A 15738-nucleotide genomic window follows, 5' to 3' on the forward strand; every position below is an offset into this window, starting at 1 on the left:
ATCCTGCAAATCCTAGATGGATTCCTTAAACGGACGGATATACCGCAGACCTTTCTGAAGAGCAATTACTTCACCAGCAGATCTACGCTGCTTCAACTATACGATGAAGATCGTTTGCGCTTCAAGAGCAAGGTTGAGGAAGCATCAGATGCTCTCAAGGCACAGACGATGAACGACTATACAATCCCGGTGAACGAAACAAATCGCATCTACCTATCCCGGTACCCATTTGGCTACATAGCCGGTGCTATCGGCATCAACAGACATGCTGGACTGAAGAGGTGTTCACTGTGGACCAAGTTCTGTCATCATCACCCCACACCTACAGAATTCGTGACTTAATGGGAGAGGTCATACTGGGAACTTTCTATGAAGTAGAACTACAACACGCCAGAGAGACCGGATTGAGATTCGATAAAGTCTTGAAATATAAGAAGGATAAACGTTTCGTGCAATGGAAAGGCTACAGCAATGAGAAAAATTCAATACAGGGCTGAAGAAGAAGGAAGTTGACAGTCTTAAATCTTGAATAACAACTATGTACAATTTTCAAATGTACTGTGCTGTGTGTTTCATGATGATCAAGAATATGTGTGTTCGGAGGTTTGAGCATGTGTGCACATAGACACACTTTAACAACAGATTGTTAATGCGTAGAAATGTCCTTGTGCCCATAGGCCAGCGTGTGAACTCCATCCTCCAGGATGTATTTCTTGGAGTCAAAGCCACTGAGTGCTACCTTCAGGGTACTCTCGCCATAGATATGGTGCTTGCGGCTGCGTAGTGCATTCATCACTCGACTCATTTGTACTTGTTGTGTGAGGCATCGACGATAGTCATCCATTGTGATCGACGATTTGAGAACCTCGCGTTGGACACCTTTTGCCCGCTTGTCACTGCTACCTCCTGCACACTCATACGCGTACATCTTACTCCGAAGGGCGACAAACTCGGCGATGGGCTGCCCTCCCAGCTCGTCTTTGAATTTACCCACAACTTTCCTATTGATGTTGCTGTGAAGCGGGTGGTCCACGGGATAATTGGACGTGTCATAGGCATCACCATACTGTTGCATGTCCACGTACACATCTTCGGTCTCTACAGATAATACCAGACTGTCGGTGTCCGTATAGAGCATGTGAAGCTTATCCTCGTAACGTGGTTGAAGCACACTGTAGTAGAAATCGTACATCAATAACTTCGATAGATCGAGAATCGTTGCACCTACGTACACGGGTTTCGTTAGAGTGACCTTCTCCCTTGAGCATTCGACTGATACCAGATCATTATCGAACACTACGCTCCGAATGTATGAGGGTTTGTTAATACGTCGCTGAATCTTCTTTTCCTCCTCGTTTGCTCTCAGCACACGGAGGTTGATGCGGTTCCTCACGTTCTCCATTGTTTTTCCGTAGACAGAATTATTCATGAGCTGCACACGTGAACAAAGTGTGTAGAAAAAAAGACGAAAAAAAGAAAAGAAAAAAGAATTGTCAGGTACAGACATAAAGAATTGATTATCATATTGTAGGAAAATACCTGCATTGATAATTTGTATGATTCACACACACACACACACACACGCACGCACGCACGCACGCACGCACGCACGCACGCACGTACACATGCACAGAAAGAAGATATGCCTAACCTTGAAGAAATCCTTTTCAAAATCAGATGTGGCCATCTTTCTCAGTTCTGTGTTCTTCTCAATGTAAGAACGCATCCACGGTTCTTGACGGAATGAGAGGATACGATGAACATCAGGCACCTCGACACCGAGAGCCACATACTGTTGTAGATTCCTGTAGTGCAGGATATAGCGTTGCTTGGGGAGGAGATTGGGGATGAGCTTTGTTGCTTCCAAACCAATCACCTGAAACACCATACCAACACAATCAGAAGATCCGCAATGGATTAGATAACATAGAATATTCACCACAATCATAAAATCACCAAAACAAAATCATCAGCAATAATTGTATTCGTAGTAGTAGCACTAGTGCGAGCATAGACAGCAGCACAAGAGCACACAATACATACCTTTTGCTGGTCTGTCAGGTTCCTTTGGTACGGTGATAGCATATCATGTGTCACCTTGAAGCGCTCTGGGGCCAGCGGGTAGTCGTTAAAGTAATCGTGTAGTTCTTTGGGAATCTTCAAATCGCATTCGATAAGATACCCCGTAGGTGCATCGGTTGGGTGCTGTAGGATATCAGCGATCAACTCATCCGTCGGTGACAGGAACTTGAACCGGCCAACAGGCAGAGGTTGCATCATGGCCCACCCGTACAAGTTGTTCGCATCGAGATACATGATGAAGGAGCTTGGTTGTTGTTCATCGTAATCAGGTAGATACTTGTTGTTTGCCTTCGACCACCTGTGCGAAACCATGCTGATACCGCCGCGCTTGCCATGCTCCACGAAATTGTACACGTCAACATCACTGAGCTGATCAAGAGAAACTTTCGTCAGCTTCAGAAGTGCATCCCAGGCCAGGCCGGGTAGAGTAAGATAGTTGGCTGGGTCCAGACCATACGTATCATATGCTGTCTTGCGAAAGTTCTCAAATACATCAGCCAACAGGATGACATCTGTGAGGAGGTAAACATCGTGATAGTCACCCATATCCTGACATGCGAACGTAGTCCAAACACGTTGGGCATGGGCATACTCCTCATCCGTAATACCTTTCCCGGTGAGGGACGAGTGAAAAGCTCCTTTTTCAGGTAGCTGTGTTTCATCAAAGCACTCAAATCCTGTCATGTGCTCGTACGGGTAAATACCCTTCTTGCATACCAAAGCACGCTGTACTGGGTCCGGAAACGCATCAACCAGGATTCTGAATTTGTCTTGGGGTGTTAGGCTGACCAGCCGCTCCAAAGATGTATTCAGGAATGCAAGACTGTCAATGAACTGGTATTGCCGCCATCCAAATGTGAGGTATTTTTCACTATTTACCGGTATGATGGATATACCTCCAAGTTTCCTTGTCTGTAAAATACATACACACACACACACACACACACACACACACACACACACACACACACACACACACACACACACACAAACACACACACACACACAGAAAGAGATGGGAAAACCATCAATGTGCAATGTGTTGACAGTGACATTCAACGACCTGACGTTCGGCTCCATCACGTATTGAATACACGGATCAACAGTCTTCACGCCAGTCATAAAATTCCAGTCATTTGAAGAAAGAAAAAACATGAAAAAATCAATGTGCAATCATGAACACAACCAATTCAACTCAAATACATCACAGATTATGGTAACATCAGTTAGTTGTACCAGGAAACTCACCTTCTCTTTACCATGCTCCTCATACGTCACTTCATCACAGGAAGTTCGCCCCATCTGTGATATGATATGATGTGAGTCATAGCCTTTCAAGTTGTGAAAGACAACTGGAATCTTGATGCGATACGGGCAGATTCTCAACATCAAGTTACACTTGTTGTGCGCCGGACCCCGGTAGTCTCCAGTGATGTGACAGTGGTCACGTACTCTGTCACCACCAAGCGGATTTTCGCATACCCAACACACCGTAGCCGTGTCGAATGCCATTTGTTGCTCATCTGTGAAATTCATAGCTGCTGGTTGGGTCAGATCTGCACGGATTCTCTCCTCCTCTTCCTCAAGAGCCAACAAGAAGTGGTACATTGCATCCTCTCCACGGTAATCGTAACAGTTGGTAACGTGTCCATCGGATCGTACAACAATGTAGCACACGGAGCATGCTAAGTGTTCATTCTTTTGTTCTGTTGCGTTTCCTATTTTTGTTGGTTCATCCATGGATGAAATCAGTGCCTCACAGTCAGCGTAGATCACATAGGGTGCTGGCAAGCGCTTGTGGAAATTGTTGAAGCTGATCTGTGCATCAGGCTTACCCATCTCTACCCGTGCCATAGCATGCTCTTTGCAGTAGAGTAGGTGTCTATCGAGTTTGTCTTGTGACAAATGCAGGGAGAGACAGCGGAAACAGATGAAGTGCTTCCTACGACTAGTAGATGATGCAACAAGTCGACTCATATTTTTGATGTACACCCAATGCTGAGTTTGACCATCGCCGAACAGTAGGAGGTTGATAGCAGCTTGCGGTTGTTCCGAAACACGGATAGGGTAGAGTGACTTGCTTTCGTACCCAAATGCATTGATGAACAGACCAGGATTCATCTTCTCAAGCCGATCGATGTCTGTGGTCTTCGCAGGAAACTCTATGCCATCCACATTAATGTCATTGATGTGGGTGCGATACACTGAAACGCGTCCTGAGTTGTGGTTTGGGAATTTAGCAGCAAGAATAGCCCACCTGTACAGAAGGAACATTTCATGAGATACAAGTGATGATGATGATGATGAATTCAAAAGCATTATACATGTCAGAAACGTCATGAAAATTTGATGTGTGAGATACATGTGTGAGATAACACAACAACTATATAAATAACTTACAGCATACACTTTTGGTCTGAGTTGATGACGTTGATGATGGCCTTCTTATTCCGCAATTCGTCAGGTAGTGGAAGATACGTCGATCCACGTAGTGGCTGGTACTTTGAGATTTCGATGTTCAGAGCTTCTACACGATCTATAGTCCAGCCAGATGAGTGCTGCACAAACCGCTCAATCTATTGATAACACACAAATGGATACATACATGATCTTCAGATTCAATGACGAGGATACCAAACTGTGCACTACAGGCTTACCTGTTCGTTGATGACGTCGAACATGGATGTTACCGTTGAGGAAATGTCTTCTGTGATGAGAATAGCTTTCGTACGTGATCGGAAGAAAAAGGTATTCGAGATAACTTCTCCGGTAGCAGGGTTTACCTTTGACATGATAACCCTCACAACTAATGATAACTTGAACTGTCCGAAATCATCGATTGTTTGTGCGAGCACATCCTCAATGGCATACGTGACAAAACTGAAATATTGCAAAACATCAAATGCATTCACCGGCCTGTGAATGAAATACCTTAGCAGCCGCTGGCAATGACAAGACTCGAAGTCAATCCTTGGTCGCTTAGGAATGGGTTCCATTTTTCATGGTTGGATTGAGGTAAAATATTGAAGCCAAGAAGCTGTTACTGTATCCCTATTTATAGGTTCAGTATGAGGATAGTTGAACAATGCTACAACACTGTGTTCTAGTTTCACCAATCACCATCCAAGACCTGATCAGAAATTACCCAATCAACTGTCTCTCTCTCTCTCTCTCTCTCTCTCTCTCTCTCTCTCTCTCTCTCTCTCTCTCTCTCTCTCTCTCTCTCTCTCTCTCTCTCTCTCTCTCTCTCTTATATATAACAGGATTCAGAACATGTCAGAACATGTCAGAGCTTGTCTGAACATGTCAGGTCATGTTAGAGTTGGTCTGGATATGTGAACACAGGTTACTTCATAGTTTACCCCCACAGCCTTACCAAATTAGGAAAAGGGAAATACCCCCCCGGGGGGGGCCGAAAATGAAAAAGACGGGTTCAACAACTGCTAAATGTATCGCTCGTAACGTGGTCCGTGACGTTACAAAAAGGGGCCGTAGAAACGCAGAAGGAGCGGCAGAGAGGCGTGTTCCTGTTGTCCGCACGGGAAAAGTGCCTGAAATATACTCTATTGATCACGATGAAAGTGAAAGGATGCAAAAAGTAGTACCATGAGAAAGCCTGTGAAAAGCTCCACACCATGGTCATTTTCATTAAGAATTTAAAATCAAAAACAAAAGAGATATGTCAGGATGAAGTTGTTAAAAAAACGCAAAAACGGGTCCATTGGAAATCTTGTGGACTTCCGCCGTGACGCACAGCGTGTTCTCCAAGGTCGTCACCTCATCCTACAAAACTCAAGGGGGGGTCCTATTATTTTCAATCTTACATATACTAACCACACACCAGTGTGATCTGCCACAATGTGTCTAAATTCTTTCCGTAATCTTTAGCAAAATGGGTACGTACTACTTAGTGAATGTCGATATCAGAGATAGGGTTTCCCTCTACCAGTTGCGTGATGCTGCACAGGTAGACTTTTTGCTTGATCAATATGATTGCTACCGTGATGGAAGGAATCCAATGGAAGCCGCTACATTTCTTTGCAGATTATCCCAGGGGACCTTTCTGGGGGCAACGTGTCCCAGAATCGATGTATGCGGGCAGAACGTGATTGACTTCGAAGAGCTATCGAGCGCGGACAGCGGCATGTTGATACACGTCAAGAACGGCAATACAGAGATGTTTACCTACTTCAACGCTACACTACGAAATGAGCTTCAGACACTGATAGCCACCAACGGTGACAAGATGTCAGTTGGCAACTTCCTACGGCTCATCATGACGATTAATGACAACACATTTATTCGAAATGACTCCGGGAAGATATTCGCAAGCCCAGCTGTGCGACTCCGTGTCCACGCCAGAAGACGATTCAACATTCAGATAAAGGTAGAGTTCGACGAGGAGTCTAATTCTTCTAACAGCGCCACGTCGGCCTATGTCCGGAAGAGGCCCAGAGAGGTGGGTGATATCGACTCGGAATGAATGATGAAAATTCAAACGGTATGCTTCTTTTTCTCTCTCTCTCTCTCTCTCTCTCTCTCTCTCTCTCTACTACTACTATACTACTATCAATATAGATCTGATGTTAATCGTAGGGTACATTGTTTCACATAGTATAGAATTCAATAATAATAATAATTTAGAAGTCAATCGTATGTTTCATTAGTGTTCACCTCGCTGGGTGGATAGGATTTTTCTTTCTCTCTCTCTCTCTCTCTCTCTCTCTCTCTCTCTCTCGCTCTCTCTCTCTCTCTCTCTCTCTCTCTCTCTCTCTCTCTCTATCTCTCTCTCGCTCTCTCTCTCTCTCTCTCTCTCTCTCTCTCTCTCTCTCTCTCTCTCTCTCCCTCTCTCTCTCTACTACTACTATCAATATAGATCTGATGTCAATCGTAGGGTACATTGTATCACATAGTATAGAATTCAATAATAATAATAATTTAGAAGTCAATCGTATGTTTCATTAGTGTTCACCTCGCTGGGTGGATAGGATTTTTCTTTCTCTCTCTCTCTCTCTCTCTCTCTCTCTCTCTCTCTCTCTCTCTCTCTCTCTCTCTCTCTCTCTCTCTCTCTCTCTCTCTCTCTCTCTCTCTCTCTCTCTCTCTCTCTCTCTCTCTCTCTCTCTCTCTCTCTCTCTCTCTCCCTCTCTCTCTCTCTACTACTACTATCAATATAGATCTGATGTCAATCGTAGGGTACATTGTATCATATAGTACAGAATTCAATAATAATAATAATTTAGAAGTCAATCGTATGTTTCATTAGTGTTCACCTCGCTGGGTGGATAGGATTTTTCTTTTTTTCTCATTTATTAGAATGTCTCTAGCTCCATCGCAATATTTAGTATCTATCGCTGACAAATTATTACAAGATGTCTTCACAATAATATAATCGTGCTTCACTAAACTGCAATTTCAAAACAATTTGAACGTCTTACCTTGTGTCTGAGAGTTGTGCGACGCGCGGGTCTGCTTCTCCATGTCTGCTCGTTTCTCTAACTACCTATCTATACCTCGCTTCCAGAACGCAATAGCGTTTCAATAACACATAGTGAAGCAAATCAACTCTTCCTTTGAACTGCATGATTATAATGATGCTCGATAATAATAGCATCAACACAGCATCGCCCAAAACATTTTGCACGTGCATACACATTTATATAGTCTGAAAAAAGTTTGCCCGGCGCGAGGCATCGTCATCATGACGTTAGATAATCAGACTGAGGACCAAAAGAGGTATAAAAATAATAAGGACAACATTACTTTTATACACAAAGAAATGGGGCCAAAAATAATTTTCACTAAAAAAAAAAAAAAAAAAAAAAAAATGGGGTCCTAAGACCCAAACCAACATTTTTTTAATCCGCAAAAAAACCGGGCCAAAAATAATTTTCAACGCAAAAATGGGGTACTATTAGTACCCCATTTTCATGTACCTGACATGAGACAAAAACCTCACATAGCTTACTACTTGTGTGTGTGTGTGTGTACGTGTGTGTGGTGTGTGCATGTGGTGCGTGTGGTGTGGTGTGTGTGTGTGTGTGTGTATGTGTGTGGTGTGTGCGTGTGTCTGTGTGTGGTGTCTGTGTGTGTGTGTGCGTGCCATAGTGTCTGTTTATGATGTAAGTGCGCAGGTGTGTCCAGATGTATTGTGCAGAAATCAGTAGGACACACAGACTGGAGGCACGTAAATCTACATGAGTATTAATAAAATATTGCCCGTCGCACAAGCGTGTCCAGTGCGCGTTTGAAACGTGCACTGTTCATGCAGAGCTAGTATCTGTTTTAAGGCAGAGCTAGACAGCTGCGTGAAATGCAGGCGGCGCATGGCCGTACCTGTATCCTCCTCACAAACCATGTCTTTCAGTTTGTACGTGTATGTGCAAGCAATTATTTTAGTATGCCACTTGCGAAGGCTACAGACACACTACAGTCTACAGTGCAACCAAGCGGCTCTGAAGCTATGCGAGCAGGGAGGGACTGGCCCTGTACGGGGAGGTGGTCGCCAAGCGACGCGAGAATCATGGGCTGCAAATGTTCACACCATGATTGTCGTGTTGTTACTTTGAAAGTCAACGACAACGGTGAGCAAGCTCAACAACACGCTAGTGTAGCAACCCCTTCAGCCGAAAGCCTGCCTAGCTAAATCTATACACACTCATCTAGTGTGTGTTGCCAGTCATCACAGCTCAGTCTGCAGTGTGCTGTGCCCAGTGGCAAATAGAGTCTGAGCAGCATCCGTATACTGCAGCGAGCTTAGACAAGTCCATGTTCACAGCAAACCGCTCCCTGTCCGATTGTCGTTGAGTATGACTATGACTACGTACCAGTTTCACCACTAGCTGAAGTACCTGAGAGTAGCTTTGCTCGCCTAGGAGCATTTCAAACAGGACTCTTTGAGTTCAGGCACAATCAATAACTTGATAGCTACCAACAGACTTGCAGGTCTGGACTGGAAGTTTGCTGAGCATTTGCTTGCTGGCGTCAAGCATGTCATCCCAGTCTCGCAGTGAAGACAACCACTTGAACAGCGGTAAGCCCACATACACTATCATTGTAACGTTAGATGTCGAGACAACGATTCGTGAAGTGCTTGCTACAATCTACGAGTACAGTTGTGGCCACAAATCCGACCACTGAGCCGAAAGCAGCGACAAGGATTGCGGCCCCGGGGCCTGCGCCCTCGGATGGGCTTTTGGAGGCGCTGCCTTTGACCAGTGGGTCGGATTTCTTGGTCACGACTGTACAGTATAATGTCATTACCCATCAATGCTGCATGGAAGTCGCAAGTAAATACTGCAGCAGAACCCCCCAAACTTAATGTTGTGGAATTCCAGCCGACACAAAGCTGCTTCAACAAGCTTTGGATGGAGGTTTGCGTTTGGTTTTTAACCTCCTATCATGTCGAGATACGAGTTAAACCCAGAGCCAAAGCAATGCACCACTAGCAATAAGCCTGGCACACAGTGCTATCGTGTATGGCATGTAGTTAATTCATCAGTGCAAAAGCCTTGAATTTCTCTACTTTTTCGTTGAAGAAGTTCTTTCGGGAATCAGCGTCGTATTCTTGAAGGGAAGCGAGATGATATCCGACAGATCCCAGAGCGTGGACATCCTGCAGTACGTCCATGCTCCACATTTTCCCTGTCCAGGTTCAAAAGTAGTGAACAGTAAGAATATTATGTAAGCCAAACAAGCACACTGTGCATGACTTAATGTAGCATCTTTCTCTAGCGCCTGAGAACACCATTTCGGTATCATGTGACTTGGCGAGAGAACCGAGCTGGCCCGGTGAACAGATCGGAACTATATAAGAGCCTTGCATTGCGGAACACCGGATGCATTCCCTTTCTATCATGACTCTACTTGGAAGACATTACCAACAGTATTCTCTGCATTAGGGTTAAAATCCCTGAAGGCTGAAGGCAAATTCAGGCGCAAGTGCACAACATCATGCAGTAGCACTGATTTGAAGACTAAGCAAACTCTGGTGGACGTGGTAGTTAACACTGTCTGTAGATCAGTAGAGTGTATCTCTACTAAGTCTAGTATTTCTACGGTGAAGTCATGCAGCATACATGTACATGTACATGTATGTCATGCTTAGCCTGGCTAGCGACCACAGCTATTGACTGTGTAACGAGATAAAGTCACTCAGTTTGACTGATATGAAAGAAAAGGGGGATTTGTCTATACACAACTGATATGATAACATTTTTTATCTTAGGAATACTCCACCTCATGTAGCTGTTTCGGTCTTTTTACGTCTCATCAGAGGAGCTGCGAGTCACTGGCCGAGCCGACCACAATGAAACGTAGTGAACACCAAACTGTCCAAAGCATTTTTGTCAGAGTGCTCTAGAGACACCACGAAGCCAGGGAACTTCGATAGTTGATACTAGCCAGAAAGGCAAGCGCCTGGGCGAGGTAGAGTTATGTACAATCATGAACATGAACATGACTTTCGTGCCAGTGCTAGATACATGTACGTGTACGGAGGAATAGACAGTTGTGGTCACTATGATTGTCTGAAAAGCCCTGTCCTGCTTCTGTCCTGAGCCGCTCGTACACAGTAACACTAACAGGGAACATGACGTACACGCTCGGTGTATGACAGTTGGTGTCGTTTAGTGCTCGTATGCGGTGGGCAAAATTTGGACATATCCTGCAACTGTTGCATGCAGGCGAATTCTAGTAAACCATAATATGACGTACGTGTATCAGTGTCTAGCGCGTGTGTCTGGTGTAGGAGTTGACATTTTACGACTCTTTTGGGGTGAGGGGAAGAGGATAATGAGAAATGACCCACCTACAGCCAGAATGTAGACTACATTGTGACGTGCATGTGGTTTTGGGTTTGGCTCCAGATCCATAAACATGTTGAGGCGAGGACGTTTGGGACGTCTGCCTCTTGTTACTTGTGTCTGCTTCTGCGGAGAAAAGGGGAAACACATGTACAGAGACGGGCAAGACACGTCTGTAGGTGATAGTAATCCACAGCCGGTATGCATTGCGTCAACTTCGACATCCCACAAGCTAGGCTGCTTGGTGTGGTGTTTGGCCTACAAAGTAACGAATGAGTATGACAAGCTTCGGGATGGCATGAACGAAGTATCGTGAATCTACAAGTACAAGAGCTTACGCGTTCATGAAATCAGATAATAGAATTTAATACACTGTCTCAGTGCATATCGTTCTCTCATGTTCCATTTTCATTCGACTCTTGTCAAGCTGTGTGGATAATGGTCATGAGCTGGGAATTTCCGGGTTGCACATGGGTATTTTCCCGGCACAGTATAAACACATAACACACACTTATGGATCAGGGTCTGAGCGGGGCACAATACAGAAGAGCGACAGCGTACTGTTGACGTTCCCGAGGTGGAATATAGAATCAAAGTCTTCTTCCGATATGTCGTCAGGTTTCACGTTCTGCGCCGGCACACATGCATCTAAAGTAACTTGAAAGGAACGTGTGCATCGGCAAAGCCCTTGGGGCGCCGGCGCCGACGTCGCGCCCAGCGGCCCTACCCTTCTCGGCAGCATAGCTAGTACTGTGCAGCGGAACGTGACAGCATCAGAACACATACAAGTCGTACGGTTCACCTCATTTGCTGACGAGCTTGCTCCTCTAAAATCAGGAAGCTCCTCATCTGCTTTTTATTATTCTTTATTTCCACGATGACCCATGACCAATTAGGAAGATAATTACGATTCAAATCAGTCCACAATCACATAAATCAATCTAACAAGTAGGGAAGCAGAAAGCAGAAGCATACGCATTAGCAATGCTCTGGCAGATCATGCTCTTGCATTATCATACCGGATAGGGCCACCTGGCACGGGACTAAAATGCTTAACTCAAGGCGTGGAGCTCTGATTTGTAATCCCCTTTCCCATTTCCTTCCTGAGATGTCAGGGTGTCGTACATTGAGATTTCCGTGTACATTGTGTAGTAAATGTATGTATTATGTCGAAGAGTAATTACTTTGCAAACATGCATACCATTGCATACCTGATGAGGGCAATTTTGCAGAAACGTTGTAATAATTGATTGAGAAACGAGTTCGAGTTTGCAGAGTGGATGGGAAGAGAGCGGATCTGCTCTGAATCCTTTTTTCCTGTACAGTCGTCCCTCTCTAATCCAGTACTTTATAAACCAGCACCCTCGATAAACCAGCACAATTTTCAGGAGCCAAAATGTCCTCTTCATGCACATTGCAGCAGTAAATCAGATTTGTTAATTCAGCACCCTCCCTAATCCAGCAGAATTTCCGTGGCACAAATGTTGCCGGATTATAGAGGGACCACTGTAATTGCTTGCCGACTAAAGACCAGCTAACGTTTCGGATTGTCCGTAAACACCTACCAGTACAGTACCTGTCTGAAGATTAAGCCCCGAGTTGTGTACGCTTCGTAGGCTGCATTGTATCGTATCAAGTGGTGTCTATTATAACGTGTGTTAACACCTTCCTTAGGGTGTGCACACTCCACTGTTGTTACTTGATTTATTTTATCATTGGAAGAACTTGTACTAAGTTGTAGGCGAGAGCCCGTTTTTGGGTACTAATACTAATAGTGGTGTATAATTGTGTAAAACGTAACGAGTGTAGCATCTTTTTTATTGCGCGTGAGTTGCGTCTAGCAGCATTATTCTAGTATATGTGCTACTGCTAGGTCATTTCCACGTGCGTCTCATTACATGGCGAGAACTCAGTGAGTGGGCTCATGTTATGATCGCCAGACAACAGTTCTGTCCATGTCTTGTGCCATGTACTGGATGCACGCATTGATATCCCAACGAAACATACAATTCGAATGAAAGTACCCTGCATGCATGGCCGGACCGGGAAAGTCGGAACATCGTCTAGTGTTCAACGAGCGATCTGGATTACGATCGTGTAGAACCAGGTGGCTAGCAAATAACTTGCGACATGAAACTTAGAATGATAATTATTGAGACAAATGAACGACAGAGTGGCTAACCCCAAAGGGAGATGTTTGTCATAGTGTTGTATGGGTGCGGAGGTATAAGAAAGTATATGGACCAGAGCTGTAGTGCAAAACTTTATGATAGGCAAATGCCGTTGGGAAAGAAATGTGGCTTGCAGACGGTCGCAGTGACAGGCGAGGCGGCTTTTAGAAGTTCAGACAGTGTTCACGGTGCAGGACCATGCCTCGAGCACGGCCCGATGGCAGAGAGTGCGGTGAGTTCTTCCTTTTGGCAATGTACCTGTCAGAGTTGAGACGGCCCTAATGCATAGACAGAGTAAACAGAAATCAAACAATCAGTGAAGCCATCGAGAAAGAGATAGAGAGTGTGCGTACGTGTGTGAGATAGATTATGATAACGAGAGGGACAGAGAGTGGGAGGGAGATAGATATAGATAGAGAGTGAGAAAGTGTGTGTGTCCGGAGAGAGAGAGAAAAATAGAGAGAGAGAGAGAGAGAGAGAGAGAGAGAGAGAGAGAGAGGCAAGAGGCACCTTCAACTTCTTTGATGCTACTTTCCTACGCAGAAAGCGTCCATTTGTGCCACTTCACCCTATACGTATACTTATTCCTTTCCTTGATATTCATTCATTCGTTATCTACTTCCACTGAGAAGCTCTCAATGAGGCTGTCTGGAGGATATGGAACATCATTCTATTCAAGAGCGAACTTCTTCGCTATGGAATTGTGAATGTGGGTCAAGAGCGAAGTGTGGAGAGGTGGACAGTTTCAAACTTGAAGTAAGGCTAGAGGTTCAACCCACACAACAGCTACGACTCCTACGTCGTTGCCGATTAAGACTGACCTTAGACGACAGTATATCATTGCCTGCCGTGTCGTTTACCATGTTGCCTGCAGTAGGCCGTGGTGCCACACCGGGCCATGTGGGCCGGCGACGAGCACCAGTAACTTGGTCCCCACGTACACGGATTGGATCCATATCCACCTGCACCGGCGTCGGCGTCGCGTCGGTTGCCAAGTCGACTACAGACGGCCGCCGTGGTACCACACTCTGCCATGTGGGCCGGCGACGAGCACCAGTAACTTGGCCCCCACGTACAGGGATTGGATCCATATCCACCTGCATTGGCGTCGGCGTCGCGTCGGTTGCCAAGTCGACTACAGACGGCCGCCGTGGTACCACACTCTGCCATGTGGGCCTGCGACGAGCACCAGTAACTTGGTCCCCACGTACAGGGATTGGATCCATATCCACCTGCATTGGCGTCGGCGTCGCGTCGGTTGCCAAGTCGACTACAGACGGCCGCCGTGGTACCACACTCTGCCATGTGGGCCGGCGACGAGCACCAGTAACTTGGCCCCCACGTACACGGATTGGATCCATATCCACCGGCGTCGGCGTCGCGGCGGTTGCCAAGTCGGCTGCAGTACACCCTCGTGTGACACCTTGCCATGTGAGCCGGCGACGAACACCAGTAACCTGGTCCCCACGTACAGGGATTAGCACCGAGCAAGCCTGCCTCTCGTCGCTCACCAGCGACAGCATACCCGCTACTGGCCGAGGCGCAGTCTCCTACCAACATGCTGCATAGTATCAGGCCGAAACTGACAGACAAAGGGTTTGCGACGTGCATGGCTGTCGATGACTAGCTGTGTTCAATCTGAGATTGCAGAACTTTGTATTCCACTAGCTTCTCCTCTGTCCTCGCCGCATAAGAGGGGATCGTTTGCTCAGGTGCAGTGCGTCTCGCAATTGTCTTCTCAATGGACGCATGTCATAATAATTATTATAAGGAGTTGAAGCGGAGCGGCAGCTGCGAAACACCAGCGTCGGGTAGCTGCTTCCTGCGATCTGCAAGGCAGACTACACAGTGTACTTGTAAGGGGCTAGCATGGGAAGTCCATTTCAGTGCAAGCTGAACGCGGGGACACACGCGGATTTTCTGTGGCCTGTATAAATCTGCATCTTTAAGAACCTGAGGAGCGCGGTATGTATGTTGCCCTGGGCTTTGGAGACTCTGAAGACACTCCGGAAACTTGTAAAAGCCAGACCCGGTGAACTGGGGCTTCTTCCGCAGGATACTGAAATGGAGTTGAATGGACAGAATGCGGAATGATGGGGGACGGTTCACAAAATTTTCGACTGTCAGCTTTTAAAACGTATGGGTGACCAGCATCAGTTTTCATTCTAATTGAAATTTGATGTATTGCATGAGTTGAATTCTCTGAGCCATACCTCAATATCTGGAAGGAACGCATGGATAATTATTATGCTACAATTCTACAGTGGAAGTTTCAAACATGGGAATCCGCAGTTCGCAACAGTTTCCCGAAACTCCAATATATAGGGGAAGAGTGTGTTGCTCCCTACATGGGAGCTCGCGGTTTTCCTGCCGACTTGAATTCTCACTTGACTGACTCACGACTGCCATCCAGAGCACACGAGAAGTCCATCGAACCGTCCACTCGGCAAACCTGCAAGAAAGCACCACTCCCTGCTCAATACACAGTATTTCGGGGAATTCACCCCTCATCAGTTGAGCTTGAGTGTAGGCTGAGGAAGATTGTGCCTGAAGAGCACCACTTTTATAGTGTTCTCCAGGCACAAACATCACCAGGGATACAATCTGTAGGATGGCAGTAATTATGCGCTTTCTTGTAGAACCCCGTGTCGGTAGGGCTCTCATGCCATCGGCCCAATAGGACT

The 15738-nt window shown here is 45.8% G+C and overlaps 3 protein-coding genes across 3 annotated transcripts in view; 1 reads left to right on the plus strand and 2 right to left on the minus strand.

Moving 5' to 3' along the window:
- Positions 1 to 404: 404 nt before the first annotated feature.
- LOC135830137 (uncharacterized) lies at positions 405 to 7552 on the minus strand. Its single transcript, XM_065342530.1, has 6 exons — positions 7518 to 7552; positions 4483 to 4658; positions 3331 to 4339; positions 2044 to 2994; positions 1652 to 1876; positions 405 to 1432 (listed from the first exon to the last, which is right to left on the minus strand). Exons 2-6 carry the CDS (start codon positions 4485 to 4487, stop codon positions 647 to 649), a joined length of 2976 nt encoding a protein of 991 aa, XP_065198602.1. The 5' UTR covers positions 4488 to 4658; positions 7518 to 7552; the 3' UTR covers positions 405 to 646.
- Positions 7553 to 8901: 1349 nt separating this feature from the next.
- The window catches only part of LOC135830136 (TNF receptor-associated factor 5-like), a 97284-nt gene continuing 90447 nt past the window's right edge, over positions 8902 to 15738 (plus strand). Inside the window, exon 1 of the mRNA XM_065342527.1 lies at positions 8902 to 9112. Coding sequence (XP_065198599.1) covers positions 9070 to 9112 — 43 coding nt within the window. The 5' untranslated portion in view covers positions 8902 to 9069. The remainder of the gene's footprint in view (positions 9113 to 15738) is intronic.
- Positions 12971 to 14787, minus strand: LOC135829510 (uncharacterized). The gene is made up of 2 exons (XM_065341914.1): positions 13876 to 14787; positions 12971 to 13332 (listed from the first exon to the last, which is right to left on the minus strand). Exons 1-2 carry the CDS (start codon positions 14575 to 14577, stop codon positions 13219 to 13221), a joined length of 816 nt encoding a protein of 271 aa, XP_065197986.1. The 5' UTR covers positions 14578 to 14787; the 3' UTR covers positions 12971 to 13218.

This window comes from Sycon ciliatum, chromosome 13, assembly GCF_964019385.1.
Source record: "Sycon ciliatum chromosome 13, ocSycCili1.1, whole genome shotgun sequence".
Lineage (NCBI taxonomy): Eukaryota > Metazoa > Porifera > Calcarea > Leucosolenida > Sycettidae > Sycon > Sycon ciliatum.

Excerpts from the sequence above, each read along its gene's own strand:
- LOC135830137 (XM_065342530.1), bottom strand. Across the intron at positions 2,995-3,330 it reads AGGAGCATGGTAAAGAGAAG|ACAAGGAAACTTGGAGGTAT; the intron begins GTGAGTTTCCTG and ends TGTATTTTACAG. Across the intron at positions 1,433-1,651 it reads TTGAAAAGGATTTCTTCAAG|CTCATGAATAATTCTGTCTA; the intron begins GTTAGGCATATC and ends TCACGTGTGCAG.
- LOC135829510 (XM_065341914.1), bottom strand. The coding sequence starts at position 14,577 with ATGCTGTCGCTGGTGAGCGACGAGAGGCAGGCTTGCTCGGTGCTAATC. Across the intron at positions 13,333-13,875 it reads ATGATATACTGTCGTCTAAG|GGCCGTCTCAACTCTGACAG; the intron begins GTCAGTCTTAAT and ends TCTATGCATTAG.